This window comes from Scardinius erythrophthalmus (genome assembly GCF_964197995.2).
Source record: "Scardinius erythrophthalmus genome assembly, chromosome: 21".
In the NCBI taxonomy this organism is placed as follows: Eukaryota; Metazoa; Chordata; class Actinopteri; order Cypriniformes; family Leuciscidae; genus Scardinius; species Scardinius erythrophthalmus.
Window position 1 is genome coordinate 2,665,405 of NC_138241.1, and position 24,540 is coordinate 2,689,944.

General features: G+C 39.0%; 1 protein-coding gene across 1 annotated transcript; it reads right to left on the bottom strand.

The window, feature by feature from the left end:
• Window positions 1–335: 335 nt before the first annotated feature.
• On the bottom strand, window positions 336–21,165 carry bfsp1 (beaded filament structural protein 1; the record flags this gene model as incomplete). Its single annotated transcript, XM_081350889.1, has 8 exons — window positions 336–1,225; window positions 5,027–5,118; window positions 6,124–6,344; window positions 8,318–8,431; window positions 10,504–10,590; window positions 16,915–17,010; window positions 18,780–18,840; window positions 20,798–21,165. The coding sequence occupies 8 exons, from the start codon at window positions 21,163–21,165 to the stop codon at window positions 336–338; spliced, it is 1,929 nt and encodes a 642-aa protein (XP_081207015.1).
• Between the last annotated feature and the right edge of the window lie 3,375 nt (window positions 21,166–24,540).

Below are 24,540 nucleotides of genomic sequence, written 5' to 3' on the forward strand. Positions count from 1 at the left end.
TTGAAGTCACTATATGAAGAAACATCCTGGAATGTGTTCCTTAAAAACCTTCATTTCTTTCGACTGAAGAAAGAAAGACATGAACATCTTGGATGACATGGGGATGAGTAAATTATCAGGACATTTTAATTCTGAAGTGAACTACTCCATTAAGTCATCTTTTTGTGTGAGGGGGGAGATGGGGCAATTCAGTTTTAGCTTCCCAAGTTTTCAGACAGTAAAGGCCAAAGGCAATGTTTCAGGAAGTTAACAGCAGCACTAGGAATCTCGTCAACGGCAAAACCGGAGCGGGTCAGAGGCAAGAATGGATCGAACGTGCAGAATGTTTCTGTGGCTTAAGAAGATCTATCGGCATGTTTCTTTCTACTGGTCTTCTCAATCATGGTCTCCACCACTGTGGTCGTCTCTTCATAGCCCTTCACTTTTTTGTCAGGCGAGAGCTTCTCCACTGACTCAATGACCTCGAGCTTCTCATAACTCATGGAGTCTGGGGGGATGGAGCTGTGCGATGGCATGGGTGGGAAGATGCTGGGATCCTCCGGGATCTTGCTCTTGCCTCCGCGAGGGAGTGAGGGCTGCTTCGGGCCTGGTGGAGGAGGACTGGGGCCTTGAGGGCCTGGTGGAGGAGGGCTGGGGCCTTGAGGGCCTGGTGGAGGAGGGCTGGGGCTTTTCTTGCCATGAGGGTCTGGTGGTGGACTGGGGCTCGGTTCTGGTTCTTTCCCCTTTGGGTTGAGGGGTGCTGGTCCTGGTAGGGGGCTTGGAGTAGGGGAAGGTGTATGTGTCCAGTGAGGATCGTAAGGCATCATGTCACCTCTGAATGTAACAAAGACGTGACTGGCAGAAGGGGTGGTTGTACAGAAGCAGGGGTCCAGGTAGCTTGAGTCGCCGGTCACTAGCACGTAGCGTCCCTTGGTGAAGAAGTCCGCGATGGGCTCCGGTCTCCTTCCCCGCCTCATGCGATCACGAAAGATGTTGCAGAGCGTGTCAAAGGCCTTGCTGATCCGTGCGCCATCAGGCACATCTTCTCCAGGAGCCTGTTCCTCTCTTCTCGCCCCCTGCTCCTCCATCACTTGTTCTGTCTTTTCCTCCACAAATTCTTCTGCTGCCTTATCCTCAAGTCCACTAGCTTGTTTGGAACTGATCTCTTTCATTTTAAACACTTTCTTAGCCAAGTTCTTCTGACGAGGCTTTACTTTGGTGATGACTTGGATGTCTTGGGTGAGATCTGAAAAAAGCAGATAATAGATTTTGGTGCAATCTGAGGGTCAGTCTTATTATGCAAATACTTTGTAAACTAAAGTATTTCACTAAAGGTGCATATCAGTCTTTTGGAAATATGCTCTGGCCAAGCTGAGGCGTGAAACACTCTCAAACGATTGTTCATATTTTTGCACTGGAAATGTATGCATTGCATTCTCAACACTGCCTCATGGGGGCACTATAGCAAGCCTCAATGTAAACTGTCTTCTTCTACTGCCAGGTTTTTTTCTTTCAGGGTTTTATATTCTTATATTTGAACATCCTTTTGAAGAGAATCCCACTTAGCAAGGTAGAACACATTTAACTGCAAATTTTTTTAACCGCTCATACTCTATGCTAAGCTCACACATATACCTTGATGGTTTTTTTTCTCCACTAAATAGTTTGTCCAGAGGGTGGCAACACGGCACAGGCCCATTATTTCTCAATCGAAAAAGACAGAACAACAACAAACAACTGGAGGCATAATGACAATAGACATTGATGAGCGCTTGTGTGAGGGGATTAAGAGATAACTGTAAATCTGTCAGTATTGAAGTATAGGGCTTAAACTGCAAACAAAACTCTAAATCTGACTGGCTGACTTTTAGAGGTTTTCTGGAAACCTAGGGCTTCATTTATAAAATGAGTGAACGCAGATTTAATCTTAGAGTGTGCGTTCGCCAAAATCCACGGCATTTATGAAAACGGTCTTTGATGTGGAAAAGTGCTTAGCGCCATGTCAGAATAAGAGTCCTGCAGGTATTTGAAAATCTAAGCTTCTAATATAATCTAAAACCTAAATTCTTGCTGCTCGCTGTTCTCAAGTAAAGGATTTGGATGTTGACTTCGCTCTTTTATATGTTAATGTCATTCATTAGGCTGCGTTTACAAGTCGGAAATTGAAACCACTCAGCTGCACACAATTTCAAGATCATTTGCGATTTATAAATTTCACATCTGGAAGAGAGGCGTACACACGTTCTTTTGTGCGTATAGTATGTCCGTTCTCTGAATCACACGTACACACATTTGAGAAATGATCGTAAGATCAAATGTAGGATGGTTTCTACGCAACATTTTATAAATGAGGCCCCTAGTGTGCAACAATATTTAACGATGCACCAGGAAACAAAAAGACACGTTTACAAGTTCCAGGGCTGCAGCAATGAGTGCTTCAGAAGACTAACTAAAAGCTGAATTAAAATAAGTTTGTGAATTGCACAGCTTAAAAACTTCAAAAGACATTCAGACATTTTGTTGGAGGCACTCTTTAAAAGAGATCCGTTCACACATACCCCTTTTCCACCAAAAAAGAACTAGTTCGGAACTGGTGCTGGTTCAAAGTTGGTTCAACTTGCGAACCTTCTCAGAACCTGTTTGTTTTTCCACTGACTAGAGAGCCCAGCGAACGACGTCGTTACTTCACTGTGTACGTTGCCATACGTCTTAGCTTTTCCAGAAACGCTTGCGCCAACTTCAAGCATAACAATTACAATGGCGGACTACATCGTCTTTCTGCAAATGTTTCTCCTGGCTTTGCGATCCTATATTGGGGTCAGAAGAAGACGTTTAGAACACATTTGTGCTGCTCGTCTGGATTACTATAGACGGAGGTTACGTTCGAGAAGAAGTTTGACAATAACCCCGCCCCCAGCCCCCGACGTAAGCATGACGTGGTAAAAGAACGGTTCTAGTCCAGCAAAGAGTTGGTGCCGCTTTGGAACCAATTTTCCTGGCCGAGAACCAGTTCTTTGGCTGTCGAAACACAAAGAAATGGTTCGCGAGTAGGCACCGGCTCCGAACCGGCACCAGCATTCCTTGGTGGAAAGGGGCTAACATTAACCTACTGGATACAGAAAAGCAGGGTACAACGGGGTAAAAGGTGCATTCAACTTTATTCTCTTCTAAATCACTAGATGGCAAAAAAACAACAACTAAAAAACAAGTTCAGCACTTTTCTTAACCGTTTTTGATGATGCACGTGGAAATTTGACTGATCCTTGACGCAATCGCTGATGCGCCAATTTTTTTTTTTTTTTTTTTTTATGTTGTAGATTTAAGCAGCAAATGAGAATCACTAAAATTATTGAATATATTTTGAGACGAAGTTCTTGTTAATGACATTCAGTTTTGTTCAAGGTAATTAAAGCAATTTATGTTCAATAACAGAAGAACATGTAAAAGGTAGTTGGGGTAAAAGACGCCCCTGCTGAGGCACAATAATTAACATGATTATAAACAGCCAGCTGAATTTTCCATTTGTTGACATGACATGGTCAGATTCAGATAGGACATGTCATATACTGTATCAAGCTGGGTCTTTTGACCCCTTGATGGTTTTACCCCGTGTGTCTGTGGGCTTACAGGCCCACCTTGCCACCTTATACATTTATAATAAACCACCAAATCTGTTGCTCCATCAATGTTCAACAAAAACATATATTTTTTCTGCAATCATTATGGGAGTAGTGAAAAGCACATTTTTCTTTAGCCCCATTGTACCCTGCTAATATCATGGCTGACCCTTTGGACTTCCAAGTGATTTTAATTTATTATTTGTGTCATCTCACATCTATAATGGAAGATCGGGTGAAGTTCCTCGCTGAGAAGGGAATATCTGCGGCATATGCAGGTAAACACTACAGTACCCTGAGTCTGTTACAGAACGCCTGTGTGTTACTGAACGGACATCTACCCACCGCTAAGCATGACGCTGAACAAAACTAAACTGTGATTGGTCACTTCACAGTGGGCGGTCCTTGGCCAATCCCAGCGGCTCCAGGCCAAACCTCATGAACCAGGTGAAGCTCTGGCTACACAAGACTAGCTGAAGGGAACTTACTGGATGGAAAGTAATTTTGAGGACAGAGGGCAAACCTATAATTGATTATTGTCAATATTTACATGAAAATATCATGTGTTTGAAAAATTTCATTAGAGAAAGAAAACATTTTAGAAACATATGGACTATTTTTTAAATATTGCTTGAACATTCTATTTTAGAATTTTACAATTGGCACATGGTAGCATATACTCAAACTATAATAGTGAAATTATTTCACCTGTATTTACACTCTTATTTGTTGTGAATATATATATATATATATATATATATATATATATATATATATATATATATATATATATATATATATATATATATATATATATATATATATATTCACTCACTGCAATTTTACAAAATAAAAATAAGAGTTTAAATAGGGGTGAAGCAATTTCACTATTTTAGTTGAAGTTCCATTTAAAATATCACAATTTTAGATATGAAAATAAATAAAACTGTGATATTTTAAATATCAAAATTGTACTATTTTATACAATATAAAAATACGTAATGCCGTCAAATGTACTGCATAGTAAGATTCACCCCAAAACAAACACATCACACGTTCAAACACATGGGCAGAGTGTAACCTAAACCATTTCCTTTCTTCTTAAGAAACGTGTTGTGGCTCTTAACAAACAGCAGTTACTTGTGCCCAGACATAAGGTCATTGTCATTTATCATTGTTAACAGGGCCAATGCAAAGAATCTTACAGGCAATTTTATTATGCTTCTAGATTCAACGAGCCTGCGAGCGCCTGAGCGAGACAGAGTGGGTTTGATTGACAGCTGAGTGGGCGTAACCCTTCCTTCAGGCCAGCAGCTGCTAGCTCTTGATTTGTTGCCTGTTCACAAAGACTATCACAATGATGCAGTCATGTTACATAACCCCCCCCCCCCCCCCCCCCACACACACACACACACACCCCAGACTCTCACCTTTACCCTGCCTGCTCACGCCTGCATTGTGGGGGATTTCATATTTGTTTGTGAGCAGAGTAATAGGTGTCCCAATTATCGCCGAGTTCAGTCTGCGAGAAGGAGAAAGAAAATTAAGCAGCCGTATTAAAGACTTGAGGAAGATTCCAAGAGAAAGCATTGTCAGATATTACAAATATGCAAAGCACATCAAACATAAAGTGTTAATGAATGATGCTGGAATACATTTATGCTAAAATATCTGTAAAGGCTCTAATTACAGATGAAGAAAGTGGCCAACATAAAATCTCCCTTGGATTATTGGGTAAAAAGATGATGTAGTTATACTGCCACTGTGTGGAAGCTAGTCTGCCCTGATCCAAAGACAAATGAAATTATTTTTAGCTTGAAATTATTCATTCTGCATTCTTTTGTACAACAAATGCAACGATGAGGACTTTTTTGGCCTGTTCAGTAATGAAAAAAACTGGTGCGTACACTCTAAAAAATGCTGCATTAAAACAACCCAAGTTGGGTTAAAAATGGCCAAACTCAGCGATTCGGTTGTTTTGACCCAGCGGTTGGGTTAAATGTTTGCCCAACATGCTGGACTTTTTTTTTTAACTCAACTATTTTAAAATTTAACTGTTTAAAAATTACTAGCTTAAAATGAAATGTTAGAAATTAAAAATCAGACACATAATAACTAGAGGCAACAATAATAATCAAAACATAGCCTATATTAATAATAAGCAATTAAATTAATGTTTATTGTTTAATTATTAATCATATTAATCAATAAATGTTCATTTATTAAACCTGTTAATAAATGTTCATTTTCATTTTAAACAAACAATACAGTAATTTTTAAACAATAGTTGAGTTAAATAAAACTACCCGGCATGTTGGACAAACATTTAATCCAACCGCTGAGTTAAAACAACCCATTCGCTGGGTTTGTCCATTTTCGACCCAACTTGTTTTTAACCCAGCATTTTTTCGAGTGTAATTGTCATAATAAAATAACGTGACAGCATCTCACATAGACGACAGATGCACATGTACAGGTGTCGCTTCAGGGTGTGGTGTGAGGAGTGTAAGACGGAGGCCGTTCTCACCGGTTGTCCTCGTTCTCGATGATCCTCTTGTAGCGCTCGAGCTCGTTCTCCAGAGAGCTCTGGTACATGGCCAGCTGCCAACACTTACTGGTGTACTTCTCCAGAGATCTCTCGGCCTCGTCGATCTCCTTCCTGAGAGTCTCGATCTGATCGTTGTACCGCTGGATCTCGTCGTCGTAGCTCTCTTGTTTCGTCCTGATGGTTTGTTCCAACGAAGAGGTCTAGAAAAACAGATTATAGAAAAACATTAACTTTAAAACATTTTCATTAACAGAAAAAACATTATAGTCCAATTATACTGGACTTCTGCTCTGAAAACTCTCGACGTAACACAGTCTAGTTTTAAGACGAGCAGAAGACAGATAAAGTTTTCCTCTATAGGGATGTAGACTTGATAAAGACTAATGAAGACACTGTATGTATATACAAACTAAACTACCATTCAAAAGTTTGGGGTTGGCAAGATTTTTAAGATGTTTTCGAAAGAATATTGCTGTTTTTACAGTATTTTTCATCTAATAAATGAATACGACTAAAACAACAATATTGTGAAATATTATTACTATTTTAAGTATCTGTTTTCTATGTGAATATATAGTAAAGTGTATTTTATTCCTGTGATCAAAGCTGAATTTTCAGCATCATTACTCCAGTCTTCAGTGTCACATGATCCTTCACAAATCAATTATTTTTAAATATCAATGTTGAAAATAGTTGTGCTGCTTCAGATTTTTATGGAAACAGTGATACTTTTGTTTTTCAGGATTATTTGATGAATGGAAAGTTCAAAAGAACAGCATTTATTTTTAATTGAATATTTTGTACTATTATACATGTCTTTACTGTAACTTTTAATCAATTTAATGCGTCTTTGCTTAATAAATTTTTAATTTATTAAAAAAAAAACTACTAAGCATAACAATATATATATATTTAAGAATCTTGCTAACAGTGGCCAATAGCATTGATAACAGAAAAAAAAATCGGCAGGTGATAAAATTCAATCTGTTTATTGTATAAAAGCGATCAAGACTTTTCAGAATATTTTAACTAAAACGCTCAATTCATACGGGTTATTTTTATGATCTAGCTAAAACATTTTTTAAGCATCAAAGTGGTAGTTGCGGAGCTGTTAATGGAGATTCATTCAATTTCATTAAAAATATCTTTATTTGTGTCCTGAAGATTAACTAAAGTCTGAAATGACGTGAGGGTGAGTAATTGATCACAGTTTATTTATTGATTGATTTATTCATTTTTGGGTGAACTAACCCTTCAAAGAGTTTGAGTAGAAAATTAATTCAAGGGTTTAAAATCCCGTCCATCATTATTGATCATTTTTGGCTACTGTATCTATTGTAAACCCTAACACTCAAAATAATTAATTGATTTGAGTAGGACAAACTTGAATTAAACTAATTAGTTCAGTCAAATGAACTTTTATGAGTATTTAACACTTTCTTTTTCTTTCACGTTAACAGAACTGATATATTTTAAGTAAACTGAACTGTTTCATTGTTTTGAGTTTTATGAAATTATTTATTTTAATTTAAACAAACTCAAGTTTAACTGAAACTGGGCTGGGATTTCTATTTCCCAGCATGCTTTGCCCATGGCACTCGAATGGGAGAATAAATGCTAAAATTAAGTGTAATATAATGTTTGTTTGTTTTTTGTGCTAGATTAATGTTAAGTGGGAGATTTAGTAGTGATAAATGTTTTGTTATGATAATTTAGAATAATTTCTGTTAATGTTGGTTTTAGGAGAGTTGTGAAAGTGATGCATGAGCTTGGTTAGAGAGCAAGTTTGTTTAAAGCTTTATATTGCTGCACTCTTACAGCAAGTGCTATACCATGCTATATGTTAGCAAATTAGCAAGTTAGCATTAATTGAATTAGCTTGTTATAACTAGCTTAAGTTTATACTAATAAAAATGTTGACATTGAGGTTACATGAAAATTTTAAGTTAAGTGCATGAATAAGTATAATCAAACATTTAAGGTTAAGAATAAGTAAAATGTACGAGTACAAAATAAAAATCTGCCAGTAGCCTACTGCTTACTTAAACTTTGAATTTCTTAACTTAAAAATTTTAAGGCAACTGATTGTCTTTTTTTTTTTTTTTTGCCAACTTATTCGTGTTTCCAGGTGTTCTGGATCTGCTGTGTCTCTGACGGAGAGACTCTCTGGTACCTCAGTGTGCAGCCGCTGCTTCTCGGCGTTCAGCTGACAGATGGCGCTCTTGTACTCCTCCATCTGAGTCCTCAGACCCGGAATCCGTCTCTGAGCCATCACACGCTCCTGATCCTGCAGGAAAACAGCAGCTCACACACTTCTTACTGTCCTTATCATCAAAGTGTGCCTGTGATCTGATCACATACAGCTCGAGCATGTTTCACTTCGACTCATGTCACTGTACACCTTTCAAATCCCGACACTGACTTTTCTAAAAGAGCTGCTGACATGCTGAAGGTCAAACACGCACAAGACTCTTTATTAGGACAAGAACGCTAGAGTTACCACACGAGGATTCAATTATTCATTAAAAAGAAAAAGGTAAATCAATAAGGTTAAAAACTGACAAGTAATATGACACTTTAAACAGTTTAATTATTTACAAATGTAGTCAATTTTAAATGAATGCTATCTTTTTTTCATGTACATATTTAATTAATTGCTGTACCACCATTTAAAGGGGTCATATAATGGTACATGCACTTTTACAAGTTGATTGCACTGAAATGTCTGTTGGCAGTGCCTGTACACAACCATCCTATCATGATAAAAATCCATCCAGTGGTTTTGTTTTAATCTCCTTATATGTTTGACCATCTCTGAAATCAAGCCGTTCGATATTGTGACGTCATAAGATCGTACGCCCCTCCCGCTATTGTGATTGACAGCCGTGTTTCAACACAAGACCCGCCCTGAGCAAGCTGTGACAGCTGTCGTCATAGTAGTCCGCCATTGTTGATATGCTGGAGTAGAATGGCGTCTAAGCGATTGTGGTGTTCTGTTCTTAGATGTAATAAGGAACACAGCAGTCATTTGGATGTTCCTAAATCCGAGCCGTTGAAGAAGCAGTGGCTGAGTTTTGTTTTTGAAGCGATATGCCCAAAGGATTGACGCGGGGATTCCCTCACGGGGATTCCCCACAATCGTCTGTGCTTTCATGTTTGCGCGAATCATTTCACACCAGACAGCTTTACAAACGAGAAAAAAACGGATCGGTACCAACGTGTTCCTGCTGAACCTCCAGAAGATGTGAGTGTAATGTTTTATTAACCTTTATATTAGTATTTATATTAATCTTTGCGAAATTTGCAAACCTTGCTGCAGGCTTCACGATGAATGCGTCTAAGGTTTACACTCAGGGTACATTACGGCATGTTTTCTATGTACGACGTTCTCAATATAATTCATAATCCCACGTTTATAACAAATAACACGTGGTTATTGTGTTAGATACGGTCAGAGAATGTCTAATACGGTGTACGCACAGAACAGAGGGGCGGGGTGAGCAAAGCTCATTATCATTTAAAGACACATGCACTGAAACGGCGTGCTGAAAACAGAGCTGTTTTTGACCAGGTAAAATTAGTGTTTTCTTACAATACTAATGAGAATTTTTAATTAAAGTATATTACAAACTTTTAATTTAGACCCTAAAGAATCATATTAGCTTGTACAAAAATGGCATTATATGACCCCTTTAAATAAAACTAATTAAACAGCTCTTAAAACTGTCTAAACTGACAACTTAGGGTTTAAAAACGAACGCTTGTGAATTTACACGACAAACGTGTGTGTGTGTGTGTGTGTGTGTGTTGGCAGTTCCGATTACCTCACATACACACACACACACACACACACACACACACACACACACACACACACACACACACACAAGCTGTTGAAGCTCCGCCCTATTTTCCGGGAGCAGCAGCTCATTTGCATTTAAAGGGACACACACAAAAACGGCGTGTTTTGCGCACCCTCAAAAAGTGCCAACTTTAAAATTCGTTAAAAAAAAGAAGATCTGTGGAGTATTTTAAGCTAAAACTTCACATTCACACTCTGGGGACATCAGACTTATTTTACGTCTTGTGAAAGGGGCTTTATAGGACCCCTTTAAGTAAAAAACAAAGAAGCCAAAAAGCAAAACATGGGTTTTAAAATGAGACTTTCCTCAGCAGTAATCGTGCGCGTCACATGTCTGAAGCCCTGCGGCTCTCGACCGCAGAAGAACAGTGATAAAGGAAGATAAAGGGTGTCATCGCTCAGGGATCCTGACCACTCAGAGACACACAGCTCTTATTCCCTGTGACCCCCGAGAGTCAGAACGGGCCCGAGGCGCCGAGAGACACAAGCTCACCCACCTCTGAGACAGACGAGCTCGACATCAGGGGGATCGTCTGGTTGATCTGGTGCAGGATATTCAGATACGTCTGGATCTCAGTAAGGTTCTGTGGAGGAGGACAAACACACACACGGGACAGGGATCAATGGAGGGGGACTTCTGGAGTGGGACCGGTGAAAGGTCAATTTCATAACAGAGAAACAGGCGTTAGAGGATGCAAAGAATGTTTCCCTTGAACAATAAAAAGAAAATAGATGATTATATATAGATCACTCAATAAATTAGATTTGATTGTATAACAAATTATCAAAGCAAGTGGTATACGCAAATAAATTATTCTTCCGTGGATCCAATGACAGGGTCTCAAAACCACTACGCTGGATCACTCACTTAAAACTACGTGTTTAAAGTCGGCTGGAATAGGAAGTTTAGGACGTTTTTCTTCCCTATTGTGTCGTATATCCGAGTGAAACACTTCTGGAACAAGAACAAATGTGGGCGGGGCTTGATTGTGTCTGTGGGGAATTAATTGGATGGTTGTGGTTTGCTATTGGCTGATCTCATGTGAGTGACAGGTTGCCCCGCCCACATCATCGGAGAAGAGAAGAGATGCTGCAAGAGGGAATTATTCTGATTCAAGATTACCAGGAAAATCAATTTGACACAATAATAATGTGCAAGTATAAATTATGTAGAATAATTACTGCAATACTTCAACAAAAAAGCAACTTTTCAGGATCAGGAGCAACTTTTGCTATGTATTCTGATTAATTACTTTGTCATTTTGCCACCACGTCTCCCCGATTGCTCGCGAGCTTCTCCTCCTGTCTATACGGTAATCTCTCTATTGTGCGACAGAGAGTCGCGTGGTTATGACGCAATCGTTAGCCTATTTTTACAAAAACTGCTTCTACGGGGCCATAATGTAAGATACAAGGTAATGGTTTCTTTCAAAATAAATAATGGACAAATGGAGTCTTTAAATGCCTCAGATGTAAAGTTATTCGCTGTCAAAGTGACGCCAAAATGAATGGGAGTCAATGGAATGCTAACAGCAGGTGATGGTCTGATAGCCAATGGCGGCGCCCGGGGAAGCTTCAGTTTCCGGCTGATGGATTACCCCCTTGTTTTTTTGGGGGGATTTGGAAACCCATGATTACATATCGGACGAAGACTCTCCCCCTTAAGTTGATGGATATCACTTAAAGGTTTAGAAAGACTCTCGACCTGTGTTATGTTTGATTTTATATAGTCATAATATTATATGTACAGACCCCAAATATAATAGGGTTTAAGATTTTTTTAAATGGATATGTTTATTTGCAAATGTCTTTATTTATGTTATACATTTTATTTCTTTATTTTGTATTATTATTATTTATAATAATATTTCTATGTATAATTTAATAATTCATTTTGGTGGAAAGGATTAATATGGGTACATTTTGGAATCATATGTAATTCTTTGTTAAACTAATTGTAATTGAAAAACATGAGGCACGTTTGTAATAACTTTAAACCAATTAGTGTCAATGTGATGTTTAGTTAATCGTGGATTGATTATTGTAATGCTCTTCTCCACGGCCTTCCTTCAAAGCTTCTCTACATACTTCAGTTTGTACAAAAATCAGCTGCACAAGTTATTTAACTGAACATATTTCTACTTATTACTAATAATCCTGCGCCTTACCTACAAGGAAGGCACTCAATAATCTTGCCCTTCTCTGACTTTCCTCTCATCTACACCCCTTCTCCTACATTACCATCCTCCTCTGCACTCACACTTGTTCTTCCTCAAACTTCAATAGGCTCCCGAGCCTTTAGTCACGCAGATACATATTTATGGACCTTGCATCCTCAAGATGTGCGAAATATGAAAGTCTTTCCCCCAGTTTCACAGACAAGTCTCACAATAGTCCCAAACTAAGACTGCATGTTTGAGCTGTTTTAGTATCTTAAAATATGTCAGTGCCATTGTTTTGTCTCAAGATGCACACCAGTAATGTTTTTTTCTTAACCCTTCCGCCATGTTGAAAACCCAATAACACTTACTCTTGATTATAAATCTCTTGTTCCTCTCTCTACACCCTCACCAAATATTGGATTCGATCTGTTTGCCTTGTTTTCTTTCACTTAGGACAGGTTTTGTATTTATATTTGCAACTGATAAATCGTAGGCCTCATTTATCCGAGCTTACGTAACTTTTTACATAAAATATGAAAAAAAAAATGCACTGTTTATCACACTAGTGTGCTATAATGTTTAACCAGTAAATTTGTTTTGTTTTAGTACAAATCACTCTTTATCACCAAATTTTGGATTGAATCTTTTTGTGATAAAATTATCCACAAATAACACTTTTTTCACTCGTAAACTGAGGTACATCAGCTCAGTTAAATAAGACCTACGATTGATCAATTCCAAACAGAAATATAAAACCGGTCCTAACGGAAAGAAAACAAGTTGACAAACAGATCGAATCTAATATTTGGTGATGATGTAGCATAATGAGAGATTTATAAGCAATTTTTTGAAGGCTGGTCATTTTTGACCAGGAACATCACAAGTGTTACAATGTAGAAAAAAAAAAAACCCACACAAAAAATACAAAAAGTATCAAAATGTTTTGGGAAGCTGTTAGAGTCTGGGTGAGTAAAGTCAGTAAAATATTAGTCTAATGCAATAACATTAACTAGCATTTTTTTCAGGTACGGGAAAATCCTCTTTGGGGCAAAATGACCCGAACACAACATAAGGGCACGTTTAAAAAAAGCTACTTAAATGTCCTAATTGAACTAATCCTGGTTTAGTCTAAACCCTGTCTGTGAAACTGGCCTTTGTTTTTACATCTCGTCGTAACACTCATTTTTAAGACAGGCTTTTATGTGATTGTATTTGTATCCAGTCTGTCCAGTCTGCAATGAGGATCATTTGTTGTTTAAAGCTACAATATGTAATTGTTTTTCCGCTAGGGGTCACTAACCTCTTACAATAACAAAGATGTATATTGATGACGCATAAGCGGAATTATGGAACTTGCCGTCATGCTGATGGATCTAATAATGTTTATGGATGAGTGAATACACTGATGTTTTTAACATGAATGTGGAATGAAGCGGCGCGAGTGCTAATGAGAGACAGATATCAGCGCCACACGCGAGTCCCGCGGATATAAAGGAATAAGGACATTTCATTCTATTGAACTAACTAGCTAAGTGCTTAATAATACTCTCACAGGGCAGTTTATTAGATGAATGAATCTTGTGAGGGAACGCAGCTCTGTTTCACTTGCTCTACACTATCACACTAAACTGCATTTGAGTGTGTTGAAAGTTAATGTTATTCTGTGTGTTAGTTTGTTTGTATGAGACTAGCAGTGAGCTAGATCAACATTAGAATAACATACTGATCATATTCTAACATTTCATCATGTTGAGCTGTATAACATTCATTAGCTTTATGTACATTTGCTCACCTCTACATTTGCGCGTCTCTGTCAAGTCGGAGTTAGTCGCGGACGCTAGCTCTCGGCATCTCGAAAACGCCACGCTGATATTGATCCTCGTTTTAGTTCTCCTTTTGTCCCAAAGTCTGCTTGCCATGATCCATAATGTTTGAACGAAACAACAACAGTGTGAGCGCGCCGCTAGACGTAGCGCAGTTGTCCACGTCTGTCGCCATGGTTACTATGGCAGTACGAGCGGAAATCAGGGATAACGCGGATATTACGTCATTGACAGGCGACACTGAATAGGGACGAGCTGTTATTTAAAAATGGAATTTCTCTGAAATTAAAAATCTTTGGAAATTTTGGGATATTGTAAGTACACAACTGCAGAAAATATATCACACTGTGCAAGTGATTTTTGGAGATTTTAAAAATCTTACATATTGTAGCTTTAATGTTTATTGTTTTGTTATGTTTGTAACGTGCCCTTGAGTGTCATGTAAGGCACCTATAAATAAATGTATAATAGCATAATAATGATATGAAGTCAAGATCACCCAGGTGTACTAGCAGAGTAAACAAAGATGAAGTTCAGACAAACTATGGATGTCATATTTGACAACTAGAAAGTGTCTGAATACTTCGTTCCAACAAGCAGTATATTACACTTCAGAACTATAAATCTGTCATTTTGTAGTCTGAACAACAGAAAACGAACCCGATCTCATCGGAGAACTATTTTACGAGGTGGCGATTTGGTGAGAATTTGAATGTGAATTGTATAAAAACGTTTGGGAAAAAATTAAGCATGAAAGAGATGCGCAAGCAATGTGTACAAACCTGGTCCAACTGAGATTTGGATTAAAATGTAATATTTTGCAATGCATCTAAATTTGAAATAGTTCAACTCACAGAAATAGTTGTCATTGGGGATGTGACGCACATGTGACGCAATACTGTTACATTTGCACATTTTACTCACTTTTTCCTCATATGCTATTCATGTGTAGTAAACAGTGAATGATTAACCGAGTCAGTGGCTTTAGACACAGTATATGCATGACTGCGCAAAAAGCATCAGTCGCTTACGTTCTCTCGTTCGCCTCTTGACAGACGAGCAGGAGAACAGCTTCTGGTTTTCCCTCCTCACTTTCCACACGGGCATCTACTCTCAGTTGTCAAATGAAAAAGTCTTTTGGCATCTTGCTGACACTTACCTTACATCATTATAACACACTGGATATGGACAACACTAGCTATGTTTCCATATTCACTTATTTTTACGTGAATATTGGGATATTGCATAAAAAACACAAGATGTGCACAAATTCTAAAAATGTGCATTAAAAAAAACATACAGGCACTTAAACTTATAGGGCCCTATCTTGCACCAAGCGCAATTGACTTTGTAAACCGTCGCATGTATCATTCCTATTTTGCACCCACGCACAGCGCGCTTTTCCCTCCACAGAAGCACGTCGCTAAACTAGGGAATGAACTTGCGCTCCCTGGGCGGTTCATCGCAAAAAAGGAGGCGTGTTCCGGCGCAAATGTTCCTTCATGCTATTTTGCAGGTTTAGAAAACAATTGCGCCACTAACCAGGAAAAAATAGTTTAAAGTCAGTGGCGCGTTGCGCATGTTATTCATATGCTATTTTAAGGGCGCATGCTTGGCCATAATCAATGTAGCGTGTGCACAACGCGCATACACTTTGATTCTCTCATCTACACAGAAGCAGCAGTTTTCATTTTTGCAAACCATTCATTATTACAATAGATAGATAGATAGATAGATAGATAGATAGATAGATAGATAGATAGATAGATAGATAGATAGATAGATAGATAGATAGATAGATAGATAGATAGACAGACAGACAGACAGACAGACAGACAGACAGACAGACAGACAGACAGACAGACAGACAGACAGATAGATAGATAGACAGACAGACAGACAGACAGACAGACAGACAGACAGACAGACAGACAGATAGATAGATAGATAGATAGATAGATAGATAGATAGATAGATAGATAGATAGATAGACAGATTAAGTTAGTAGTTAATTTTGCCTCAGCGTCAGCTGTGATTGGATAACACGAGTGTGTTCCCGAACACCAGCATCCGAACGCCAGAGAACATGACAGCGTTTACTGTGTTTCGTCTGACGCTCGAGACACACTCGTTTATGATGGAGGGAAAAGAGCCCGATTGCAGAAACTTACAGTTTTATTACTGATATTTTGCGCCGATTTCCCAGGCAGTGATGATTTTGTTCTCTTGAACACATGAGATGGAAAAGCTGCTTTATTAGCAAAAGTTTTATGTGATTTTCCAATTGTAGGCGTTAGTTCACAACTTTCACAACTTTGGATGAAAAAAAAAAAAAAAGCAAACCTCCTTCCAATTAGCGTTAGCATTGATATACCCCCCCCCCCTGTTTTCTGTTCCTGTTTTCATAGGAAATATGTCAACGCAAGAAAGAAAAACTGCACTTGTCAAGCTATTAATTATATAATTTATTGTATAAAGAATATTACTGATATTTATACTTTGAGTCTATTTTGAGTCACTGGACAGCATTAAGCTTATTGACAAGCATTAAGATTATTACATAATAATGCTTTTATATTAAACAATAATATGAGTGAGACGGTGTCATATGCTTATGCTCGTGCTTCCGGCTGCTCCTGTCATAGTTTCTGTATTAATGCACATGTTGATGGGAATATTCTGGCGTTCAGACGTAAGTTACTGATTAAAGATGAAGCACAGCCACACAATGTACTGTCACTCGACGGCTTGGAAAAACACTGCTGACATCACATTTAAAAGATGCCAAATTCTGCTCTCTGAGTGAACAAATGTCAGCTCAGCACACACACTCCTTTCAACAACTTTCAACTTTCACAGAAGAACTTTCCAGAAGCTCCTTGAAAAGACAGAAGTGGAAATAGGGGTTATTTTTTCCTCCTACCTTTTTGTGCCTCTCTCTGGTAGCGTTGACGTCGTCTTGCAGAAACTGCAGCTGGATTTGATACTCAAGGTTCCTCAATAGCACTGTGTCGGCTTCCTGCAAACACAAGAGCAAATGGACTCATAATTGAGACTTTCTCTGGAAAACATTGTTCAGTGAACAGTGGTGGTGGAGTAACTCAGAAACACTTGTCTCAACACAAGACATCTCTCTCCCTGATTTTCAATAATGTGTTAATTTTAGGCCATGTTGCGCTCTTTTACAAAGTTTTGATGTTGTTTTCAGGCTCTACTAGAACAGGTTTTCCTGCTTGAATGTTGATCATTCTCCTCATATTCTCCATTGTTGCGGCTCCTCTCTTCCCAGTCTGTCAGTAACGCTCTGTTTACTTCCTGTCTCTATGAAGCCCCTCCTTCTGAAAAGCACACTGTGCTCTGATTGGTCGGCTGGATCAGTGTGTTGTGATTGGTCAAGCGCTTCGAGTGTGTTTGGGAAATGTCCCGCCCCTTACCATAACCACCAGTTTAACACACTACTAACTAACTCAACCAGGCCCCGCCCCTTTATTCTGCGTATGAATTATTATGAGGAATATTGTCACGTGTTCGTAGAAGCTCAAGACTACAATGGAGGCGTTTCAGGAGTTCAGAAACACTGACACTGATAAAGAGAACAATTGGAGCTTTTTCATGCTCAAACAGCAACATTACACACTAAACACAGATAAACATGCGAAAAAAATAATAATAGGTCCTGTTTAATATTTGGGAAACTAACTTTAATTAACTTCCATTATAGAAGTTGAGCTGAATTTTTCTTTTTAAACTAATGTCTGCTATAGCACCGCATGTGTTGCTGCCGAGAATGCAGAGTGTTACAAAACAAGCTGTAACAATGCACAACTTTGAGTTTAGACAACTAAAAGCATGCATTTGCAAGAACTCGTACACTTGAGTGTGTGTTTCATAGATTTCACTGCTGCTAAGGTGGTTTGAGGTACTTCACCTTAAGCCTTCGAACAGCCCTTGCCTGTGGTTATATCTCTGAGATAGATGATCTCTCGTGGATTATTGCTTTTTATTACACAGCTCTGTGGAATACTTGATTCTGATTGGTCAATAGCGCCATCCAGCTGTAAATTATTTCCAGATAACAACCGCTGAGAACAGAAACACAGGCTCATCCGGGTCACTGAAGTCAGCAGCGCTATACGCCTTCTACAAACGTTTTCTCTTCGTGGAAGTTTTGTATTTGATGAGCTAATAAAGTATTAAAACTCAGTCAAATCAATATTTTATGTACATTTATTTAATTATGCCATCCAGTATCGTGGACTCGCTCTCTCTTGCTCTCTCATTCAAACGCATCGGCGGCCATTTTGTGACTATTGTTTTGTACACTGTTGGATTATGAGATACAAACAAGTACGATTTTAAAACAGTTTATTCTGAAATCAATATCTCTTATCACCATCATTATTTATGTGGTGAAATGCTGTGTAATAAGTGTTATGACTATAAAGCGTATCTCTTAAATGTCCGTCTAGTTTTATCTTGCTGCTGAAACTGCTCTCTCTTTGCGTTTGAGTTTAAACCGGTTTAAACACCTTATAAAATATTTCAACTCAGATCAATATTTCGTGTCTAATTATTTACTTATGTGGCAAGTGTCCGTGTAATAAGCAGGATAATGTATCCAGCCGGTGGTTCTCTCAGAATAACCCCCTTCAGGTGTGTGTGTGTGTGTGTGTGTCTCTGATCAAGACCTCATCAGGACTATAGGGGTTATTTTGAGAGAACGACCGGCTGGATGTACATGATCTCTCATAATGGCCTGAGAAACTGCAGGTCACAGTATATTTGTACCTTGTTGAGCTGTTCCAGCGTGTGCCGCAGCTGTTCTTGGTATTCACATTCATTTCTGTATCTGTGGACAACAGAGAGTATTTCAAGTACAGTTCATCACGGCAATCATGCATGTTCACGGTTTTCATTTCAAGGCTCATTCTAACAGTTATTGATCTGCTTTGATCTGTGGACTCTGATGTCATTTCGTTTGGTAATAATTCAGAGGTTTCTTGGGTGTAATAAAGCATGCAAACATGACTGATTCTCATTTACAACGCCCTTGACCTCTGAAAAAGTTCATTAATAAACTTCAGGTTTTTAATGGGTTTATCAGGAAACAATGTTTTCTTCTTGAGTCATTGAGCACCTTTGAGGAAGAATTAACTACAATATTTGGTCACACTTTATAGGTGTAACTAAGATGTGCTTACATCAAAAAAAAAAAAAAAAAGATGTGCAATGTACTTATTGTGTTGCTGTTGTATTACAAAACACTATTGAGGAGGATACGGGTACGGTTATGACAGGTTTGTTGGTTTATGGGTGGGTTAAGGGGTTAACAGTAATTATGTAATTACATGTCATTTAGGTATTTTAAATGCAAGTACAATGTAAAAACATGTACACAATAAGTGCAACTAAAATGTTACTACATCATAGTTAAAGACACTTGATGTAAAGTGGGACCTATGATTTTCCAAATTTACTGGAATCAAATCTTTGAAATACACTCAGAGTTTTAAGACACTGAGTAGCAAGTAAACTAACAAGCTGGAAATCAGAACTTTACATTCGAGTTAAAGTCTTTTAATAAATCTGTGTTTTTCTGCATTGTTATTTAAATCAGAACTTTATGTCTGTGTTTTGCTGCACTTTTGTTTAAATAGCTTTTCTTCTCTTCTCTATTAATATTATATAATCTACTTCGGCTAAAGCAGCCGCTCAACAGTCCTTTAAACGTCTTGTTTGAGCAGATCCTGACCAGAATACGCTGCAATGTGGAGTTGTTCTGTTGTGGAATTATACGGTTTAGTCAAAGGTCTGAAAACACAATCAATTTAAGATTTGGTGTTGTTAAATAATATTACTGACTTGAATAAATCAGTTTATTTAGATGTTACCACATAAATAAGTCATTTGATAACACGTTTCTCATACAGTGTATTCTGGCGTCATTTTTGATCAGTTTCATAATTAGACTATAGTTTTTGATTTTTTATATCCCTTAAACAGTATCTCTTTGGACATTTTGATATCATATGCATTTGTCAATAACCACGATAAAGGCCAATTCAAACCACAGCCTACTAATTCTCCAATGAGAGTTAGTTGACATAGTAGTTGCAAAGTTACTTATAGTTAGTAGAATGTCTAAAGTGGACGAAATAAAGTGGAACCGAATCACTTTAACAATGATTTTTGTCCAGCTGATGAATGATAAAAACATTGACAGCCAATCAGAATCCATGCTGCTTTAAAGAGCCCGAGCATTTAAAAAGACAGACGAAGAAACTGCAGCGTGCGCTTACAATAAACAGAATGATATCGTGCGTTGGTGTGGACACTAATAAAGTCATCTTTAAAAGTTATCGTTTTTGGTGTGAACAGGCCTTAACTCTCCCTTGTGTTGGTTTCAAATGCAATGTAGTAGTCATTCTTTCAGATTTAAGATGCTCCCCCAACAGACATTCTCTTGACTTTAAAAACCTTTGCAACTACATGCAAACTTATTCTAAACCTAACCCTATCAGTCTACTAATACTCTACTAACACTCTAATGAGAGTTAGTAGCGATGTAGGTGCAACTTTTCTTATAGTCAAGAGAATGTCTGTTGGGGGAGCATCTTAAATCTGTTCATTTACTACATTTCATTTGAAACCAACACAAGGGAGAGTTAAGGCATGTTCACACCAAGAACGAAACCGAATTTTCTTATCTTAAATCTATTATATTCGCAGCATTCTCGCCTCCCCTCTGGTTAGAAGTCTTCAACCTCAACCTTCCACACTCTTCATCATCTGTCAGATTGTCTAACCTGCTGTTGTACTCATCCAGCATGCGCTCTGCATCTTTCAGCTCTCTCTCCAGCTTGGCTCGGTCGGACCGCAGTTCTCGGATGCGTTGTCTGTTGACGCGGATCTGCTCGCTGAAGGCCTCCTCCAGCCCCGGCGTCCCCTCGATGCGCTGCAGAGTCTCCAGCTGTTTGCGAAACACGGCGTTGCGTTGCTCCAGGACGCGCGCGCGGTTAATGTAGCGCTCGAAGCGGCTGTTCAGCTCCTGCACGTTCTGCCATCCCGGGACGGACCGAGTCGACTCCGTGTCTGGGCTGCTGGGCTCCTCGTACTCATCGGAGCGCTCATACTTCTCCTTGCGTACCTCATGCTTGTAGCTGGTCTTCAACATTGTTTGCGATCTTCAACTAAGTGCTTTACCCCTCAGCACCTTTAGTGTGTGAAAACTAGGGTGCTCACCCTCTGCTGTCTCATGCTAGACTAAACTCTGCCCGTTCGGGCCACGGGGACAAATAGCTAAAAAACGTTTCATCCCGGTGTTTCACATGGTGTGCCGTATAGATTCTTCCAGTGGAGTCGTGTGTGCACAAGGCCAGCAAAAGCACCATCATTGTCGAGGGCTTTGCTGTGTTGAATGATCTTTTGAGCTCTGCTTTTGTTTCCAGAACAGCAGCTAAGTCTATGATCACAATGATAAGATTCAATAGCCCTCTGTTTGACAGTGAAAAACTGCAAGGCCTGCTGTTTTAGGGCACACAAAACAACTAAACATTTCAACTACAGTCTGGCAATGACGCATAACAGCCAGTACTTGCATTTACCCAGCCAGCATGTCAATATATCCATTGGTGTATCTGCTGATTAACCTCATGAAATTGATATCTTATTGCATGGAAATGAGATTAATCATTTTAATTATTAATTATTTAATTAATAATTATTTCCATTCTTTCTTTCAAAGACCCAGTGGCCTACAATCACTCTTTATATAGTAGTCAACATTTGAAGTGGATCAAAAAGTTCACCAAAGTTGTCCTAAAACAAGAACGGGTGTTGTTCAAAATTCATGTATAACTTTAATGAAAGGTTTTGATCCACTTCAAATGTTGACTTCTGTATTAGGTGGCCTTAACTTTTACAGCAGGCAAAATTTAAACAGTTTTCTTTTATTCATATTTTTAGCTTATAATTTTTTGTGACAAATGTCGCATTTAATAAAAAACAATTCTCTGTGACCTTTTTTTTTTTTTTTTTTTTTTTTTTTTTTTTTACATACAGTGTCATGATAAGACCAAAATAGCAAATAAAATTCTTGTAAAGCAAACATTTTATATTTGGTAATGTTCCCCAATCATGCTCTCTTTTCTTAGGGGAAATTTAAATGTGAGATTCTGTAAACGAGATCTAAATTTAGCGGGATAGGTCGGGTCGGGTCGGGATTTATGAAAAAAATCATAATTATTCCAAACTTTTGACCACTAGTGTACTTGTTTTATTACAGTTTCTTGTTCACCCAGTCAGAATTTGGAGTCCACTTTTGTTAAGAGGCGTTCGGAGGTAATCAGCTGGTCACTGCGATCCGTCTGACACACTAGGGCTCTGTGGCCCCGCTCAGGTGAAGGTGAATCATCCACATCAGTGCTTTAGGGGTCTCTGCCATGCTCTGATTGGAGATGGAGCTACTCTCTGTCATAATGGATTATTATCACACTGAAGCATCCTCAAGTGATTGCTTAAAGCATAAGCTGGCAGAGCTCGCCTCTCCTTTACTTTGCAGTCTGCTTTCTAAATGAACACGCTCTCCTTTGACATTGTGACTGGGACGTGACTGGCTAGAAGCAAATGGGAGGATGACGTATGAGTGTGTCGAATGAACAGAGTTGTGTACATTCTCTTGTGCGTTGTGTGTGCCTGGCTATAGAATCTTCACTGGGACATCAATGGGTTTTTTTTTTGTCATTTGGAATTGATATTGCACAAAGCGGAATATTCTTGTGTCTGCTGCATTTAGCTTTCACAATGATACGCAGAACTTTGCAGAAACATGACAGCTGAACAGACAACATTTTTCAAAGAGTAAATAAACACATTCAGAGCATTCACACAGAGCAACATTAAATGCCCGAATAGCACATACATCTCTTTAATGGTTAGGCTATGCATTGCTGTAAATCAATCATAAAAAATGACCATAACTTTACAACTAAAATAATACACAACTTTTAACAAAATTCATGTACAGTAAGTGTTTTTCCCCATTAGTTTCCATGAGTGGAATTAAAAACGAAAAAGTTTAAAATTTAAAAACTACACAAGAATAATTGAGGGGACATATCTACTGCTCAGTCCCCTTCAAGGTAACACTTCGTTTTAAGGGTCCAGAATTATACATTAGTTAAGCATGAACACACTAGTAATTAATGATTAACTTAAAGGAACACTCCACCGTTTTTTGAAATAGGGCTTATTCACATTCTTTCCTACATTTAGATAGGTGGGTAAATGCATTTTTGTCTCAGTGCATGCATTGTTTTAGTTTGACAGGGTCGGCGCTAGCTTAGCTTAGCACAATGAATGGAATCCTTTGTTCCTTTAACATATAGTTAGGACATATTAGCCATTATTTACAATTTATTAAACATTTGAAGTATCCAAATTCATGCGATAAAAAATAAAAGTTCCCTAGTTCTTCTTGCCCGAAAAGCGACTCTGCAAGAACTCCAGTATTGAACCGACAGGGCAATGAACTGGGTCCAGGTCACGTTGCCTGCACCAAGAGGCAAACAGCTTCCACTTAAAAGCATAGTATCTGTATAGAATAGTGTCTGTAATCTCAGCTGAGAGACCAGAAAATGGGAGGATGCTCCCATAAGTCCAGACGGGGTGCCAAATCATACCCTGGGCTTGAGTCAGCAGGTCTGATCTCAGGGGAACCTCCCAAGGACGGCTGAAAACCATATCTGAGTGGGCCAGAACTGGGCCACCAACAACAGATGCCTCACTTCGTCAGTTCGTACTCTGAGCAGCACCCCTGAGAGTAATGAATCGGTGGGAAGGCCACAAGTCTGGTCCTGGGCCACTCTTGAGCCAAAGCATCTATTCCCAGTGTTGACGGAGATGACAGGGAAAACCAGAGCGGACAGTGTGTTGTCGAAGCAAACAAATCCATTTCCGCTCGGCCAAACCTCTGCCATATGAGGCTCACCACCCAAGGGTGCAGATTCCACTCTCCTGGCTCCAACCCCTGCCTCGAAAGTAGGTCCTGACCAATACGTGTAGGGGTCAAATGAACCCTTCATATAGGGTAAGAAACCTTTGTGTGCCAGAAACACTGCCAGCATTTCCAAACAATTTATGTGCCAGCCACGATGCACCTCTAACCAGACTCCAAAGGTCGGGCGTCCTTGATAGACTGCCCCCCAGCCCGTGAGGGATGCGTCTGTCGTGATAGTTTTGCGACGACAATACGGCCCTAGCTGGACCTCCTCTGCGAAGAAGCGGGAGTCTCGTCCACGGATGCAGGGTGTGAAATGCGCTTGATCAGAACTCTGAGGAAAGTGTGGCAATGAGGCGAGATCCCTTGGCTTTTGATCCACCATTGGAATGGTCTAATGTGGAGCAGGCTCAGCTGAACCACAGGGGACGCTGCTGTAAGTCTGCGACATAAACCAACGTGGACTAGAAGTCGTACCCAGAATGGACCCAGACAGTCCTGTAATGAATGAAAGTGTGCAGAAGACAATTGTGCCCGCATTATCCAGGTCCA